Source organism: Lutra lutra, chromosome 6, assembly GCF_902655055.1.
Source record: "Lutra lutra chromosome 6, mLutLut1.2, whole genome shotgun sequence".
NCBI lineage: Eukaryota > Metazoa > Chordata > Mammalia > Carnivora > Mustelidae > Lutra > Lutra lutra.
Window position 1 is genome coordinate 87,719,235 of NC_062283.1, and position 15,534 is coordinate 87,734,768.

Genomic DNA, 15,534 nt, shown 5'->3' on the forward strand with positions numbered 1-15,534 from the left:
TTAAACACTGTCTATCAAAACATTTTTATATGCCCCTTCAACAGTGCACATACCTGTGTATCTCAGGGCTCTTTTGCCTGGTACTATGTTCTTCGGTGGCTTTCTGATACGAGGTGAACCTCTCGTTTAGGGTCACTGCAGCTGATTTGAAGTATTGCTCTGTTGATTTAGGAGAAATACTGCCCAATTAGTTATCTTTACTTCAAGAGAGATTTTCATTTGCGACAGAAGGGCATTTGGCAGGTGAAAAGAAAATAAAAATACTCAAGAAACCTAGCAGAAGAGAATCAAGTGTTACTAAGAGCTCCTACTCTGTCCCTTTTAACTTTTTGCACCTCAACTGGTCACCGATACAACGCCCCTCAGAGGGCACTGTCAGTACTACATATAATCCAAGAACAATAAACAGATTAAACTGAGAATCTCTAACTCAATTTCAGTAATGCACTACTACTTCCTCAAACAGAACAGAAAGGAACAGTAGGTGAATGTCCTTATACCTTGCCAATACGAACCAAGGAAATTACTTCAAGTAATCATTTGCAGAAAACAAAAATACTGAAATAACTACACAGTTGATTTTAGTATACTAATAAAATTATTTCATCAAGAACTATGTTGACAACAAAAAAACGGATTTAAGAAAAAACTGAATAGTACCATTTCAATTCAAAAAATATTCTTCAAATCAATTAACACTTATTACTCCAAAAATCTGGCATCTTGGCACACCTGACAGCATATCTGCTATTGTTCCCTTGTCCTTCTTCTAAATTTTAAAATTAGTAATATCAATACTAGCTTTTAAACCATTCAAGATACGCTGTAAATGTAAAATAGAAAGACGTATAAAGTCATGAAATGTTACATTACGAAGCAAGCTATCTGCTTAACAGGTCAACATACATCTGTGTCAACTTACCGCCCAATATCCAGCACATGTCTCATAACCAATCATTAAAACTTGAAACGGCCACTACAAGGGTAGTGCCTCAATCATAATTCCATGAAACCCAGGAATTTGAGCTAGCAACTCAGTTTTTATGCCATTTTTGCCAGGAAGACAGAAGATTCAACTTTGCCTGTATCTTTCAACGCTATTTTACTTTGAAACATGGATTTTGCCATTTCAAAACATATTCCAGGACCTAGTTACAATGAAAAAGAAAACATCACTGGGCATTTTCAGCTCTGAATTAAGAAAGAGCTGTTCAGATCGGTTGCACAATACCAATAATGAAACATAACTACAGTTCTTTAAAAAAAAAAAAAAACAAAAAACAAAAAAACAAAAAACAAAAAGAAAATGAAAAAGAAAAAATTTTATCAAAACCTGATCTCAAAATTCAGCAATAAGTTGTAAAATGTGGAGACAGGTCAAAAAAAGGGAAAAAAAGAAAAAATGTAAATGTTTCATATTTTATGTACCACAATAATATGGTCATAAACTGGCTCACAAACCTAGTTATAGCCAAATAACAAAACTCTTGTTACCATGTTTAAATAACAGTCAAAAAGAAATTCATTTACTATTCACCATTTTGAAACATCAACTGCATAAAGAATTTGCTAGCGACAAGTTTCAGCTATTACAATGAGTTGTTCTCATATGAAAAGACAAACTTTTTTAAAAAAATAGCTTTAGACCAACAACCATGTAGCTTCCTGGATAAGAACCTGTTTCATAGTAAGCTGCCTTTTAAGCACAGAAAGAAAATAAGAAAAAGAAAACAACCTAATTGCCCAAAAAGTCATACCCTAAAACCTTTGAAAATTATTAGTACCTTTGAATTAATTACATACTGGTGAAAATTGAGCATCATTATTTTAACTGAAATGTAACACCCTTATCATCCTCAGGACTTAAAAAAATATAACTATCATTCCTAATTAGTAACTATTTGTAAAATCACTACTCTTCTAACACATTTTTAAATTTCTTAAACTTTTTTCCCTTAAAAAATTCCAATAAATTCTTTTCCAGTTTCCGTTTAAAAAAGCTAAGTATTACAACAAATTAAGTAACAAAAATATAGGTAGAAAATCAATACTGCTTTTCTGCTGGTTTCAGGTTTCTTTAAAAATTGAATTAATAATATTCAGTAACAATATGGCCTCACTTTATTATAAAATCTATGCAAGTGCACATTATAAATCCTATGCATGCAATGAAAAATCATCTGTAAGCATTCTGCCCTTCAAGTACAATGACACATTCCAAAGACTTCCCCTTAAATATTTATCAGTTTTATCATGATACAGATTTTTAGAGTGTGTTTCAACTCTATCTGGTATCTCAGTCACTTTTTATTAAACATTTCCAAGGGTCTTGATGCTAGAAAGACTGATCACTCTTCCATGAAACTATTTTTCCCAATTTCTAATGCTATCTATGTAAACCTGCTAGCCCTAGAGTACATTAATTAAAGCCTAACTCTTCATTTTAATTTGCAAGAAATATTTAATTCACAATAGTAAACATACCTTTAACATGATGAACCAAGGACACAATGTGTTGAATAAAAGACTCTGAAGTGCTTTTGCTGGCCTGTGGCAACTTAATGTGGTCAAAGATGGATCGGAATTCTTGTTCTTTCTTGACAGAATGGACAAGTGTACTAGCAAGTAGCCTGTCTTTAGTCAAGGAAGCAGGTCTGGAGCAAATCGGTAACACACACACACATAACAAACAAAATATACCATTGGTTTGAATACGAAATGGGAGTATGTTCACAAAATAAGATAATTAGAATAGTAACTAAATCATCACAGATTATTTTCTGGGTATCAGTGTGGAATTACCTGTTAGAATCATCAAGAGGAACAGGTGCCATTTTGAGTTTGACTTCAGGACGATGAGAATCACTGGCTATCATTTTGATCCTAAGTGGGCTCTCCTCTCTGAAAGTAGACTTTTCTCGTGCATCCAGATTCTTGTGTAGAGGGGGACTGTAATCAAAGAGGTCTTTGAGCTTTTCAGACTTTACCTGCTCAGGTGACTGAGTTTCTTTCTTTACTGTTATTCTCTCAGAACTTTTGTCGTCTTCCTTGTGCTTATCTTTTGCAGTGCTAGGCCTTTCCACTACGTAGCCAGTCTCTTTAAGTTTATAATTTTTTTCTTCTCTAAATCCATCACTTTCTCTATTGCCTTTCAGTGAAACTTTGGACTTGTACTTGGGTCCTTCCTCCTCAGTATTCCGGTGAGATGTAGTAGCAAAATTTTTACCCTGATCTGCAAGAACTGACTTCCTGAACTGTCTATAATCCTCTGTCTCCTCTGTATCATCCCCTTCTGAATCATTAAACTTTTGTTTTCCAGACTCTTTATCACTAAAGTAATCTAGCGCTTCCTGATCTTCCCATTCTCCCTCTGCCCTCCCTTTCTCTGATCCTTTCTCCTTTGGAGCCTCTTTATCCCTGGTATTACCCCTATCAAGCAGGAATACTCTAGACTCTTCATCTGTGAACCTGTGAATAAGCAGAGAAGAGGATGGTAACTCTGGATTGCATTCACTGTGGATCACTTGCATACTTATATGTGTTGCCTAATACCACAGGACCACTAATAAAGAAAAAAAAAAAACCTTACTGAAAAAGTGCTTTCTTCAGATTCCACTTCTAAAAAACATTAAAAGCATCCATACAGCACTTATGTACTGAGTTTTTAAATAAATTTACATATTAGACCTGAAGTTTAGAGAGTAAAGCCTTTCCCAAAAACCTGTTCTAGTCATAGACAATTCTACACTAACAAATCCAATTATCCAGAATTTCCATAACAATGCAACACTGTTTAATTTTTGAGACTAAAAACCATTAATAAAGAGTATACTCATCTATCAGAATTCTATTAATTAGACTCAAAATTTCAGACTGTAAAACAATACACTGTAAGGGAGTTCACAAAAGTGAACTTAGTATTATTTAAAGACTCTAACTGAATCACAAAATATTTCATATATACTTTGCTGCAGAAAATGATTCATTTCTTAGAGTCTATGTACTATAACTACATTATTTATATGTTACCTTATAATGAAGAAAACAAAATAAGCTTTCAATGCTCTAACACAAAATTCATCTCTGTAAGATCTTACATGTTAACCCAGTTGTGCTTTATGCTACTCAATTTCTTATTTACATTCTTAATTCTGGACTGACTAAAAATGAGTAAAATTAAAAAGAGAAATATACATTAGATTCTATTAAAACCCTTAATTTCCGGGGCGCCTGGGTGGCTCAGTGGGTTAAGCCGCTGCCTTCGGCTCAGGTCATGATCTCAGAGTCCTGGGATCGAGCCCCGCATCGGGCTCTCTGCTCAGCAGGGAGCCTGCTTCCTCCTCTCTCTCTGCCTGCCTCTCTGCCTGCTTGTGACCTCTCTGTCAAATAAATAAATAAAATCTTTAAAAAATAAAAAATAAAAATAAATAAAACCCTTAATTTCCAAAGTTAACCAGATGTAGTATAAGCAACTTAGAATTATAAAAAATTGTGAGTGAAAACAGCTAACTACACATCATGGTGCAATTTTAAGACTTGTAAATCCAAACAGAATTTGAAGTACAAACGTATTAATACTATAATCTAAATATATTAATGCTTACCTTTTTAAGAATTTTCCTGTCTTTGCAGTTTCCTGATCTCCACCATCAGGATAAAATGAAGAACGTCCCCTAGCCTCATCTCTTGGAGCATTCTGTGGTGTGATTGTCTTTGCAGGGCTTCTCCGTGAAGGGATATGATGAATTGGACTATTCTGAGAAGGACTGTATCGACTAGATCCATTTCCAACTGAACCAGACCCAGACCTTTCAGGACTATGCTGAATGGAATGTGAATGCTGAGAGGGGGTGTTTTTTGCAGAGTGGACTGTACTAAGCATGGGAGCATCAGAGCAAGATGAACTCTGACTAGGTGGTGTAGCAATCGGTGAAGGACTATGAGGTGATCTGGGACTATTATCATAAGCTGAAAGGCCAGGCCAAATATCACCCGATGTGGCTGATGATTTGTTAAACTCATCAATAGATTCAGATGGGTCATGTTCAAATGTATCTTTCGGCTCCTCTTGCGATTTACTTTTCAAAGGACTCTCTTCTTGGGGCTCCCCTTCAGCTTTTTTGGTTTGTTTTTCCTGAGACCCTCGTCTTTTAGAGACAGGAGATTTGCTATATGGGGATGAAGAACGAGAAGAGGATGATCTTGGAGACCTAGAAGATCTATATGACCGGCGAGATCTGCTTCGGGATCTTTGAGAAGAAACGGATCTTCTTTTTGGACTCCTGGAACGTGAACGACCTCGTCTAGGACTCCTAGAGTGTCTTCTATTCCAGACAGGTCTATAACCACCTCGATGATATCTCCCTCCTCCTCCTTGATAATACCCTCTGCCCCTTCCTCTGTACCCATAAGGTCGTCTCATTCCTCTATTATTTCTGTAATCTCGGCGATAATCTCTAGAATAAATACGATCTCTACTACGAGATCTTGAATATGTCCTGGAACGAGACCTAGAACTAAAAATGAAATAAATATCAATGCAAGAAAAATAAACTATTCCACTCTACCATTCTAAATACTTATGGTTGACCATACAAAAATGTAGATTAGAAAGACAAAACCTTTCATTTATACAAAAGTAAAGTTTATTGTTTTTAATGAAAAAAGCCCCACTTCTTAGATATATATTGAGAGAATAAAGGCCTGAGGAACAAAGACAAAGAAAACAGGAAAATATCCAACAACAGGACATACTAACAAATTACAGTAAAGTTATACAAGCACTTAAAGTAACAGAGTAAAAGAATATTTAAAGGCATAGAAGAATATTTGTCAGTCAAAAACTACTGCCTAAATGCATACACAGTACTGAGACATCAGAATCGGAAATAATGAGAAACTATCAAATAATATGGAAAGATGGCTTACTGTCAAATAATTCTCGTGTTACCCAATTTATCTCTTAACATTTTAAATTTAAAGAAATTAACCATACATGAGTGTAAGAATCTGAGATCTGAAGTCACACTAACTTAAATCAAACCTAAGCCCTGCCACATTGTACCCTGAACAATTCTCAATTTCTCCAACTCTAAAATGAAGGTAAGAATAGATCCACTTCACAGAGTTAAGAGTAAAATATATTAATGAGTTTAGCATTGTGTCTGAACACAGTAAGCACTCCATGAATATCAGCTGATTATCATTATTAAAAGAATTAAAAACACAGTAATTCACCTGTATCTCTTCTTTCTAGAATGTGATCTTGATCTTGATCGAGAACTAGACTGTGATCTAGACTTTGATCTTGAAGAATGTGATCTAGAATTGGAGCGACCCATTTCTTTTCTCCTAGTCAATGAGAGAGCAAAAAAGTCAAAAATCACAATTCAATTAAAGAAGTTTCACATTCTTATTTATTTTGAAAGAACTAAATTTTACAAGATGTAAGTTTCTTAAAGGTTATTACTCATCACCATTTTCAAATGAATAATAAGACAATTATCCCTATCTATTTATCTTCACCTGCATGACAGGTACTGTATATTGTAGATAGATTTCTATGGACTGCACCACCTGTGTGCCTCAATTCAAAAAGGCAGCAATTACAGAAGCCAGAAAGAGCAATACAAGACGATAGCAGCATGTTAGATGTTATTCCCTGTCCAAAACAAATGCCTACCTGTCTTATAACAAAGATAAACAGTATCAGAGTAATAATATCAGATAAGGAAACCGAAACAAAGAAAATACAAGTGATAGAATACTAAAAAAAAAAAAAAAAAAAAAGAAAGAAAGAAAGAAAGAAAAAGAAAAGAAAAAACCTAGCAGACTATCATCCTAAATGCTTTAGGGCCTTAAAATGGGACTAAATTAACCATTCCATGTATATAATACTACATGATTACACATGAAAATGGACTTATGTGACAACGCTAATTCGCCCTGTAGCTTTCTGGTAAGTAGACAAAAAAGTATAAAAGATACACTGGAAAGACTGCTAGAAGAAAGATACTGGAAGTACAAGAAAAAAGAAAAGTTGGGCACCAATATTCAAACTTTTCTAAACACTATTTAATATCTAGTGCTGTAATTAAACTTCACTGGGTACAGAAATAACAGGACTAAATAATTTAGAAGATCTACTCTTCTCAAAACTACACACACACACACACACACACACACACCACACACACGCCTCCCAAGTTTTTTCTGCTGTAACTACTTCCAAATTTCCACTTATTACCAAAATAACTGTTTCCATAAAAATGGACTCACTAAATTTCTAATAGCCTACAATTGCCTTATGACCAGTTTCTCCTACGTAGGAGCTGTCAGTATTATGAAAATAGTATTTTAAAGTACTAAGATTGAGTTGAATTACAGAAGAAGCAACATAATGTCTGCAAATACTTCATCGAAAACCATAAATGACAAATTCAAGGTTTCAGATATTTCAAAATAAAACATAACTATCCTAAAGACAAATATTAGCCCTACCTTCTCTAAATAAGAAACATATAAAAACAGTATCTTCCTTGGAGTTGTAGTGAAGACTAAATGAGCTAATAATACATGTAAAATCAACTTTAATTACCTTAATACACTAATGCAAAAGTGTTAAAAAGTTAATTTATGGAATTCCTCTTATATGCATAAGGGAAAAAGAGTTATTAGCCTGAGTCTAAGGTGACATGTTTATAAAAGCGGAAGGAGACACACAACAGAGAAGCAGAAGAGATAAAGAGAATCTTCTTCCTCAAGCTTTTAAAATCTGGTTTACTTCATGTAAGCCACCAAAAGGAAACGAAACAAAAAAACAAAAACCCCAAAAACAAACTCAAAAAAAGCTTCCGACTAAATCACTTTTAATCACTCAGATTCATGAATTAAAGTAGTTGCATTTTCTCAAATAAACCTGAGCTAGAAAACTAGAAAAACAAATGCTATTTACCTTGAGTTTTATGCAGGATTAAACAATCAAATGAAGTCTCTGAGATACTGTAAAGTTCTTCCTGGAGAAAATGGTCTGAGAAATTAAATTCTAAATTCAAATTCCTAGCAAAGAAAAAAAAATACGAATTGATTTATGGTAAATTAAACACCTACAGTTCACAACAATGAATTATACTGGCACTGAAATCAACTCTTAATAAAAGCACTAATGATTTCAGGGAAAGGGAAACTCATTTAGGAAATAAACTTTTAACCATAAAAGCTTAAGATATAGTTTTTGTTTTAATCAGAATGCAGACGTACACCATGAAACTGACAGCATTCTACTTTTTATTTTTTTTTTTAAAGATTTTATTTATTTATTTGACAGAAATCACAAGTAGGCAGAGAGGCAGGCATAGAGAGAGAGGGAGAAGCAGGCTTCCCGCTGAACAGAGAGCCCGATGCGGGGCTCGATCCCAGGACCCTGGGATCATGACCTGAGCCGAAGGCAGAGGCTTTAACCCACTGAGCCACCCAGGCGCCCCAGCATTCTACTTTTTAATTTAAATACCTGAATTCTCATTTTAGTAACTTGGGCTTTAGAAAACAGAAATTGTGCTGCTATCCTACCAGAAAATTTCAAAGTGGGGCACCTGGATGGCTCAGTCGTTAAGCATCCCAGGGTCCTGGGATGGAGCCCCACATCAGGCTCCCCGCTCAGCGGGGAGCCTGCTTCTCTCTCTCCCTCTCCCCCTGCTTGTGTTCCCTCTCTCTGTCAATAAATAAATAAAATCTTTAAAAAAAGAAGAAAGAAAAAATTTCAAAGTGGCTAATATAATGCTAAATACGGTATTCTTGGAATATCTAAATGTGTCATCAGTAGTTAGTATTCATAATGCTATAATTATAACTTACCTAAAGTATGAATTTATTTTTAATGCTCTGCTACTTTTCTTTATTCTCTCTGTGTTACTTTCTTTCTACAGTTTAGTTTCCTCTGAAACTGGCTTTTAAAATTCTTATTAACAGATATCACAATAACTCTAAGTTCAGTGCCTGAAAGCATTTTGATACATGTCCAGACATTCCAATAAAAGAACAGGCCATAAATGAAACAAATATCTAATGAGCCAATACTCTTCCCAATTTACCATTATTATGCAAATAAATTAAAATTTTGTCCAAATTTTAACCAGTTATCAACACCCAACAAGTTAGCCTTGTAAGTAACATTCAGTGATTGATCACCAATTACATGCAAAAGGATAGTCAAAAACCACTAGGGGAGCAAAAAATAATGAACAGAAGATTAATATATGCCTAACTTTGAGGAATTCATAGACCATTATAAATAGAAAAAAAATACACATAAATGTGAAAATCTGTGACTCTTAACGAAGATCCAATAAAAATTGCAATAAAATTGGAAATACAAAGGAAAAGAAATGGTAAGATTAAACTGGTGAATCAAGAACGTTGTCCCTATATACCCATGATCCTACAGTTGGGGAGATTAAGAGATGTGAGGTTCAAACTAGGAAGAATAGGAACTACTAATTAAGGGAAACATACTAAGATAAAAAATTAAAACAAAAGACCATAGATACAGAAACAAAAGGATTTCTAAAGTGAATGCACATTTAGTTTTTTTAAAATATCAAATCCCCCCAAGGGAGCAGAAAGAAATTAATCTTCTATACTGATGCATTGTTATAAAACTTTATTCTGGACCTAGAAGTTCAACACTATCTATTCACTGCTGGAAGTGATACAAGGCTCATTTTATCCAACACTTCCTCTAACCAATTCTAAAAAGCTAATTTTAATTTCCACATATCCAAAGAAAAACCAACTGCCAAATCCCTCTTTACTCCAAATCATGACTTCGGAAATTCCAAAAAAATAGACACTAGAAATAACAAAAAGAGGAGGGGCTGTAGGTTATACTAAGATACACTTTCTTGTTCACTATCTATAAATATGGTTAAGTATCTATAAAAAAAACTCCTAAGAACATATGTGAAGTATGATGCACAATATATTTAACAATATTTAATAATATATATTTAATGCAAAATATATTTAACATTTAATAACATTAATGATATTTAATATAGTTAGTACAAAGACCATAATCAGCTCTAACATTTTTTAAATAAAAGTCTATGTAAAAAGCACTATGCTAAGTTTTATGGGAAACAGGACTATGGAAGAGGTGCTTGCTCTCCAAAGCCAACTAAACAGGAATAAAAAGCAACAAATCATAGCCAAAAACATCTGAATACCAACCACGTGCTAAGAACTACTAGGCGACTTTAAATAAAATCATCTCACTTAATCCTCAATCTCATAAACTACATGTTAACCCATCTCTCAAATGAAGAAAATTGTAAGGTTTCAGAATTCTTCTGAATTTACAAGATGCCTATAACATGCCAGGCACTATTATTCTAGCACTGGAAATACTGTACTTCAAGTGAGACATTAAGTTGCCTACTCTCTTGGAGCTTATGTTAAAGGGAGGGAAAGACAGGAAATAACCCCACAAGATGATACGTTAAGAGGTGGAGAGAAGACTACAAAGGTGGGTCTCTGGGCCTTAAGAAGTTAACATTAAACATTAAAGCTAAAGACAAGGTACACTGCAAAGTTACACAGAAAGAAGAGCATTCTAGACCGAAGACACAAACTTGGAAAATTCAGGACAGAAAGACCACTAAGAAAGTTGAGGCACTCTGATCATGGAGAGGATAGGAGTTAAGGTGGAAGAGGCAGGAATGGACCAGATCAAATTGCATCTAGAAAGCACGCCAGAATGGAATAAAGAGTAGACTTTATTCTAACTGCACCGGGAAGGCTCTGCAACCATCAGGGAGGTCACCGCCAGATTTACATTTTAAAATGGCCGCTGTGAATAGCATGGACAACATGGAGAGGACAAGGAGATAAATTAGAAGGTTGAGATTCAATATAATGGTTACCTGGAAAAGGTAGTAGCAATGAAGTTGGAAAAAAGAGGCAAAGTGAGAATCAGATGTGGAAGTGCAGTCAACAACACTCGTTCATAGGTTGTTGGTGGGGAGCAGAGGGAAGTGGGGGGAAGGGAGGGGTGGACTTCAACAGTGTTCCTGAAGTCTCAGTTTTGGGCTCAAGTATCTGGGAGATGTGCACGTTTGGGAGAGTAAAGAAGAGATTTCTTTGCCCTTTCAGGTTGCCCATGGTTAGAGTATAAATGGTTAATCCAGAATTTGACCCAGATCTCTTGATTCCAGCTCCTGCATTCTCTCCAGTGCCCTGACATGTGCTTGATGTGGCCATAACCTATATATAGAATTCAAAATGCCAAATCAATCTTCCCTTTATTACAACCAAGATTGCTTACTAAGAGACTGTAAAAAAAAAAAAAAAAAAAAGATGTAAAAAGAGAGGGAATAGATTGCTTTATATGTTTTTATCCAATTGATTCACCAACCAGTGAGAAACATTAAGAGAATAAATCAGGCCATATTTATTAAGTTATTTCTTGTTAAGAAAGTCTTTTATGCAAGTATACATTATGATCAGCTAGAACACAAGTGATGAAAAGAACAGAGTTCAACAAAATACTCAAGCTCAAGCCCCCCAAAATGGATTCTTTAGATTACCCTATCAAGCATATTTGAGCCAAGTTTTCATTTTAGCAGATTCGGAGAGTTTGGCTTCCAGATTTCTGTAAACAAATCACTGCTATTCACATCTTTAATAATCCTAAAAATAATATCCTAATACTATTATTACAACAGACTAGGTTCAAAAATCCTGACTTGACCATTAACTAGGTGCTCACCACTGGAAAAGTTACTACCTTAATCTCTTTCAGCTTCAATTTCCACAGGTATAAAATAAGGCTATCAGTAATGGTACTTACAGGTTTAAGGTTACATGAACTAATGAATGTAAACGGCATTTTGCACACGGTACACACTCAAACATCAGCTATCATTATTGGTTAACTACTTTGTGACCGTTTTTCCTGCAGGTCATCTAATCTTGCTTCAAATGATTCTTGTAAGAAGTATTTCTGATAGAAAATTAATCAGCATTACAAATGCATAATAAAATGACGGGAATTTTGCTTTTTAATACTCCAAAAAGAGGGACGCCTGGGTGGCTCAGTTGGTTAAGCAGCTGCCTTCGGCTCAGGTCATGATCCCAGCGTCCTGGGATCGAGTCCCACATCCGGCTCCTTGCTCATCAGGGAGCCTGCTTCTGCCTCTGCCTCTGCCTGCCATTCTGTCTGCCTGTGCTTGCTCTCTCTCCCTCTCTCTCTCTGACAAATAAATAAAATCTTAAAAAAAAAAAAAAATACTCCAAAAAGAAACACCTGGGTGACTCAATCAGTTGAGCATCTTTCGCTCAGGTCATTATCCCAAGGTCCTGGGAACTGAGCCTTCAGCAGGGAGTCTGCTTCTCCCTCTCCCTCTGCCCCTCAGGCTCGCTCTCTCACTCACTCTCTCAAATAAATAAAATCTTTAAAATAAAAATAAAATATTCCCCAAAAAAGTAAATAATTTAAAATTGGTAAATGCTGACAATTACTAAACCTGTATGATGAGAGCACAGGAGCTCACTATTGTTTCTACTTTTGTCCTTGAAAATCAGCGTAAATTACAAAGAATTCAGCTAGTGTTCAACTAAGGATTTTGAATGTAGTTTCCGGAAACTCCCAATCCAAAGTTCTATATAGAACTGAAAAGACTTTCTCTATTTCTACAAGTCTTCTCATCACACAGTTAAATCTAATAGAGGTAGATGAATTCAATAAACTCATGTAGATCTAAGTCTTTCAGGTGGTTTTTAGAGATCTGTCTCTTGAGTCCTAAAATACTATTGTTCTTACAAAAAAAGAAAAATCTCCTAAGCTACCAATTATCTGAATGAAGGGGGATTCCAACGTTTATTACCACGATGTTAGTGAAAACATGGTATCCTTAAAATGGCTATAAGCCATCAGTACATAAACTTTGGGTTGTTCACCATGAGTTATTTTAGACACACAATCCTTCTTATAGAATTATTTACCCTAAACTGGATAAAATCACATAAAAATGCAGATAAACTTGTAGCGGTTTTTCCTATGTAAAGAATCTCTACTGTCGAAACAGTAGCCCAACCATTCCAACTGGAGTCTAACTGGAATGAGAATTTACACTTTAGCCTTTTTTCAGCCCAAAACGTTAAAAAAAAAAATTGACATAGGAAAGTGGTTACTACTACTGCTTGATTCTGATAAATCTTAATGTGAAGAAAGCCAACTTACGGACTTAATGTGAGGGCCAAGTCCCTAACCTGAACTCGCCACTCCCACCCAATTACCCCCACTGTCTATCATGGTTTCAATATCTGACTCGATATAAAGACCTGAATCACTTGCCAAAAGGATGTGGTTTCGCGGGTACTACCCAAAGACTGCCTTTTGGGCTCAGGGTAAGGGGACGGGGGAGAAACAACAAGGCTACTCTTCGATCCATCAGCTGAGGCCTGCTCCCCAGGCTAGGAAACGGTAACTAGGCACCAACTCTGAGAGTCGAGCGCACACGTTCGCTTCAAAACAAAGTGGGTTGCCAGGGGGATCCGAGATTAACCTCGGAGAAAACCATCCCGCGACGCCGGAGGCGGATGCCCGCGTCAGAGACGAGGGACAGCAGAACACGTTCTTAGTAACAAAAACAAAAAACAAAAAAAACCGGGGCGTAAAGCGACGAGTAGCGTGAAGCCGGAAAAAAGGAATTTAAAGACCACGCGAAAACGGGTCAACCTACCCAACGCACTTTGCTTCAGGTCACAGTTGTTTTATGAAAGCCCCAAAGCCTGGAAGAAAGGTGGCGCTCCCAGCCAATGAGAAGCGAACACAAACTGCACCTCCAGCGGCCTCAGCAGCCGTAGGCGGAGAAAGGAGGAAGCGCGCGTGCGCCGGGCAAGCTTTCAGTCGGGCGCGCGCAAGAGTCCGGCCGAGGAAATGGGGGAAGGGTGGAAGAGGGAGGTATGCGCACGCGCACGGGAAGGCCGCGCGGTCTCTGGGTTTCGAGCCAGGTTCGTAACCGCGCGCGCGCGCACCGTTCTCGCTGCTCACCCCACCCCCCACCTTTCCGACCTGTAGTGCCCCGAAAACCTGAGGAAATCTGATGGGAGAAACGCATAAATAACGGCGAAAGGGTCTCCTGGTCCTCCCGTAGCCGCCAACCCGTCACTACCCACAAAAGATTCAACAATATTCACTCATCCTCGGTATTTGCTGCCCTTCGAGTGATTTGAATGCAGCATGAGGCCTACCTGAAACGCCGAAAGCACCGTTCCCGGGACTTATCTCCGTTGTAACTACACAGCGGCCATTTCCCGACTCAAGAACGGGCGAAAACCATAGAGGTATCTTCGACGCGCTAGCTCGTCTCCGTCACTTCCGATTTGGGGCGTGGCCGCCGGTGCCGCTAAATATCTGGACTAGCCCCGCCCACCCTTCCGCCCTAAACTGGCTCCCCAGCTAGTAAGATGTTGCCTGAGGCTTTCTGGGAAGTCTCGTGGCAGGTCTCGCGCGATGATCTGGTGGCTCCGCCCTCCGGCCTAGAGCTGCCGCCTCGGAGGTGGTGACAGTAGATGGTGGGCGGGGTGTTTTGTTAGGCCGTGAGGTCTCCTGGCCACACGGTGGAATTAGCCGGAGTCTTTACCTAGCTTTGAAGGTGCACCTTGGACCTCTCTGTCGGCCCCACTTTTTGCTTGTTTGGTCTATTCATACTGTGGCGCCGACGCGGACCAAAAGCAGAAAGCCAGTCTCACGCTGAGGAAAAGACAAGGAGGCTAGAGGGATGTTGGCACACTGAGTCTCCCTTCGCCAGCTAGCGCCGAGTCTCTTCTCGGACGCCTGAACTGGAAACTTGGAAGTGTCGCTTTTGCTTTGATGCAAAATGTGCCAAACGCACTTCGATTGTAGAAAAATGGCCACGAGCTAAGTCCCCTTCCAGAGTAGCGTCAGACCAACTCTGTTACCCGTAACAGAGTTCGAACCGCAGAGCTCTGAGCAGCTTGGGCTGTCCTGCTTTGCATCAGAAGCCGCTACTTCTTTCCTCCCGACGCTGCTAAAGCATTACCACTTAGGCACCCCGGAATGTTGGCGTAGGCATAAAAATAATACAGAGCACGAAGCATAACGATCATTTGTGCCCGCCGAGAAACAGCCCAATATAGCTTGGTCTGCCAGAAATATAAGTCAGATTATAAATAGGCAAGCCGCGTTTGATTGGGACAGAATTTCAAATAAAAGCCATAGTGCATTTTCTATTAATACTTCTCTGGGCTGCATTTTCTTCCTTAGGCCCTGAAACCGTTATTACTTTGATGTTTAGGGACTTAAACTACCTTAAAGGATTTCAAAGTTATAATTAGCAAACCATCTTGTGTCAGTTAAATCCAGTGTTGGGCTCTAGTTGTGAATTTAACACTGTGCTTAGGGCATTCTCTCCTCGCAATCCGATTTGCCAGCTCAACTAGAAAAAAATAACCTCATTTTCATGGAATAAATTCTCATTTTTCTCTCGCTGTACAGCCTGCCCCTAACCCTAC

The 15,534-nt window shown here is 37.6% G+C and overlaps 1 protein-coding gene across 5 annotated transcripts in view; it reads right to left on the reverse strand.

Annotated features, from left to right (window-relative positions):
- BCLAF1 (BCL2 associated transcription factor 1) overlaps nucleotides 1-14,405 on the reverse strand; it is a 28,705-nt gene extending 14,300 nt beyond the window's left edge. For 3 of the 5 annotated variants that reach the window (XR_007128062.1, XM_047732909.1, XM_047732907.1), the window contains exons 1-7: nucleotides 14,251-14,405; nucleotides 7,955-8,058; nucleotides 6,238-6,351; nucleotides 4,605-5,516; nucleotides 2,803-3,468; nucleotides 2,485-2,654; nucleotides 54-159 (exon numbers count right to left, since the gene is read on the reverse strand). Coding sequence is in view for 4 of the 5 variants with exons in the window: in XM_047732909.1 (XP_047588865.1) it covers nucleotides 54-159; nucleotides 2,485-2,654; nucleotides 2,803-3,468; nucleotides 4,605-5,516; nucleotides 6,238-6,341 (1,958 nt within the window). In the remaining variant the exon portion in view is untranslated. The remainder of the gene's footprint in view (nucleotides 1-53; nucleotides 160-2,484; nucleotides 2,655-2,802; nucleotides 3,469-4,604; nucleotides 5,517-6,237; nucleotides 6,352-7,954; nucleotides 8,059-14,250) is intronic. The other 2 variants (XM_047732910.1, XM_047732908.1) reach the window with 1 other exon arrangement.
- Nucleotides 14,406-15,534: the final 1,129 nt, after the last annotated feature.